General features: G+C 48.0%; 1 protein-coding gene across 1 annotated transcript; it reads left to right on the plus strand.

Annotated features, from left to right (window-relative positions):
* Positions 1-253: 253 nt before the first annotated feature.
* LOC114726095 (uncharacterized) lies at positions 254-2,083 on the plus strand. The gene has a single exon (XM_028912658.1). The coding sequence runs from the start codon at positions 254-256 to the stop codon at positions 2,081-2,083; it is 1,830 nt and encodes a 609-aa protein (XP_028768491.1).
* The last annotated feature ends 214 nt before the right edge of the window (positions 2,084-2,297 follow it).

The raw sequence follows: 2,297 nt of genomic DNA on the forward strand, positions 1-2,297 counted from the left end.
CGGAAATTGGATATGCCTCTGTTCTCAGGAGAAGAACCTATGGGGTGGATTTTTAAGATTGAACGTTACTTCAGAGTGAACAAGGTACCCGATAATGATAAATTGGATGCAGCAGTATTGTGTTTTGAGGGAAGAGCATTGAATTGGTTTCAATGGAAGGAAACACGATCCCTGTTCTAACTGGCCGGACTTAAAGTGCGACTTGATCTTTCGGTTCCACCCATCACAATATGGTAATACGTATGAGATGTTGATGGCACTCAGGCAAACGCGCTCTGTGTCAGATTATATCGAGCGCTTTGAATTAATTTCGGCGACCTTAGATCATTGCGACGACGAAGTCTTGATCGCTGCGTTCTTCAATGGTCTCCGAGTTGAAATCAAGGTGGACCTGCGATTACTGAAGCTGAACTCCCTGGCTGAGCTCATGGACATGGCGTTGCGACTCGAAGAGAGGAATTGGGTTATGACCCAACACTACCAGGTTCGGGGGCTTGGGCCTCAGCGCAACTGGGCTGACGAGAGGAACAGTGGAGGACACGTGATTTCAAGTAGGACTTCCACAGCAACCGACCCGGTTAAGTCTGCCTCATATTCGGCGAGCTCGTCTTCCGTACCCAAGGCATCAGACCCTTCCAAATCAGTCACGATTCCAGTGACGCACACGAGCAAAATGGTTCCGAAGAAACTCACTGATGCAGAGATTGAACGACGATGTGAGTTGGGCCTTTGTTTCAAATGTGATGAGAAATTCCGTCCTGGTCATCGCTGCAAGAAGAAACAGCTACAGGTCTTAATACTGGCTGAGGACCCCGAGTCGGAGGATGCCCCATCTGTGTCACCGGAGAGCGCAATCGAGGTCCCAGAGACCACAACAGAAGAGGTGGCCGCTCCGGAGGGTCAACTGATGTCTCTGTCCTTAAATGCCTTAGCTGGCTTGACGGGAGGGAAAACGATCAAACTTATGGGGACGGTCCAAGGAAGGGAGGTGCTTATTTTGATCGACTGTGGAGCTACCCACAGCTTCATTCACCAGGACCTTGTGTATTCCTTGTCTCTGCCGCTCGACGATCGAGTAGCTTTCACTGTGCAGGTCGGTGACTCACGTAATGTACAAGGGCGTGGCGTCTGTCGAGATGTCTCGATCATGGTCCAGGGTCTCCATATTATCCATCCACTGTATCCGTTTAAATTGGGTGGGTCCGACATTATTTTGGGGGCAGATTGGCTGGCGTCGTTGGATGAGGTACTGGTGAGCTGGAAACGTTCCACTCTGAAGATTGATATGGGAGATGAGTGGATTTGTCTTAAGGGTAATCCTGCGTTACAGCGAACCCCCATGACCTTCAACTCTCTCTATCGATCCACCCGTGGCGATGAGGAAGTCTTCTTTGTAGAATTTTCTGAGTTGAAAATGACTGAGATCACGGGGGGCTCGATTGATGAAGAGGTCCAAAGTCTACTACGGGAGTTCCCTGCAGTTCAAACTCCACTAGTGGGGTTACCGCCTCCACGTGCGGCAGACCACTCCATTGAGTTACAACCAGGAGCTTCTCCACCCAACGTGCGGCCTTACCGATATCCTTATGGCCAGAAGACTGAAATTGAACGACTGGTGCAGGACATGTTGGCGGCGGGAATCATACGTCCGAGCAAGAGCCCCTTCTCAAGTCCAGTTCTGTTGGTGAAAAAGAAGGATGGCAGCTGGCATTTTTGCGTTGACTACCGAGCTTTGAATAAGATCACTATTCAGGATAAATTTCCAATTCCAACGATCGAAGAATTATTGGATGAATTAGGTGGGGCTAGGATATTCTCTAAATTGGATCTGAAGTCAGGATACCACCAGATCCGTATGAAGCAGGGAGAGGAACGTAAGACAGCCTTCAGGACGCATGACGGCCATTACGAATTTCTGGTTATGCCCTTCGGATTGAAAAATGCTCCTTCTACATTTCAATCTTTAATGAATGATATTTTTAGGCAGCATTTATGGAAGTTCATCCTTGTTTTCTTTGACGACATTCTGATTTACAGTGGTGACAGGTTAGCTCACTTGCAGCACCTTAAGCTTACCCTCTAGATTCTACAGCAACATTCTTTGGTGATCAATATTAAAAAATGTGCTTTCGTTCAACACCAATTGGAGTACTTGGGTCACATCATTTCCAGTGAAGGGGTTCATGCAGATCCCTCTAAAATTGACAGTATGATATCCTGGCCGGTTCCTACTACCTTGAAGAGTCTACGGGGGTTTCTGGGATTGACAGGTTACTACTGGCGTTTTGTCCGTCATT

The sequence above is a fragment of the Neltuma alba genome, unplaced genomic scaffold (assembly GCF_004799145.2).
Source record: "Neltuma alba isolate B1F8T4 unplaced genomic scaffold, ASM479914v2 tig00012339_pilon, whole genome shotgun sequence".
NCBI classification, from domain to species: Eukaryota; Viridiplantae; Streptophyta; class Magnoliopsida; order Fabales; family Fabaceae; genus Neltuma; species Neltuma alba.

What these genes read in the sequence shown, in the direction of transcription:
- LOC114726095 (XM_028912658.1), top strand. Translation starts at nt 254, where the DNA reads ATGGCACTCAGGCAAACGCGCTCTGTGTCAGATTATATCGAGCGCTTT.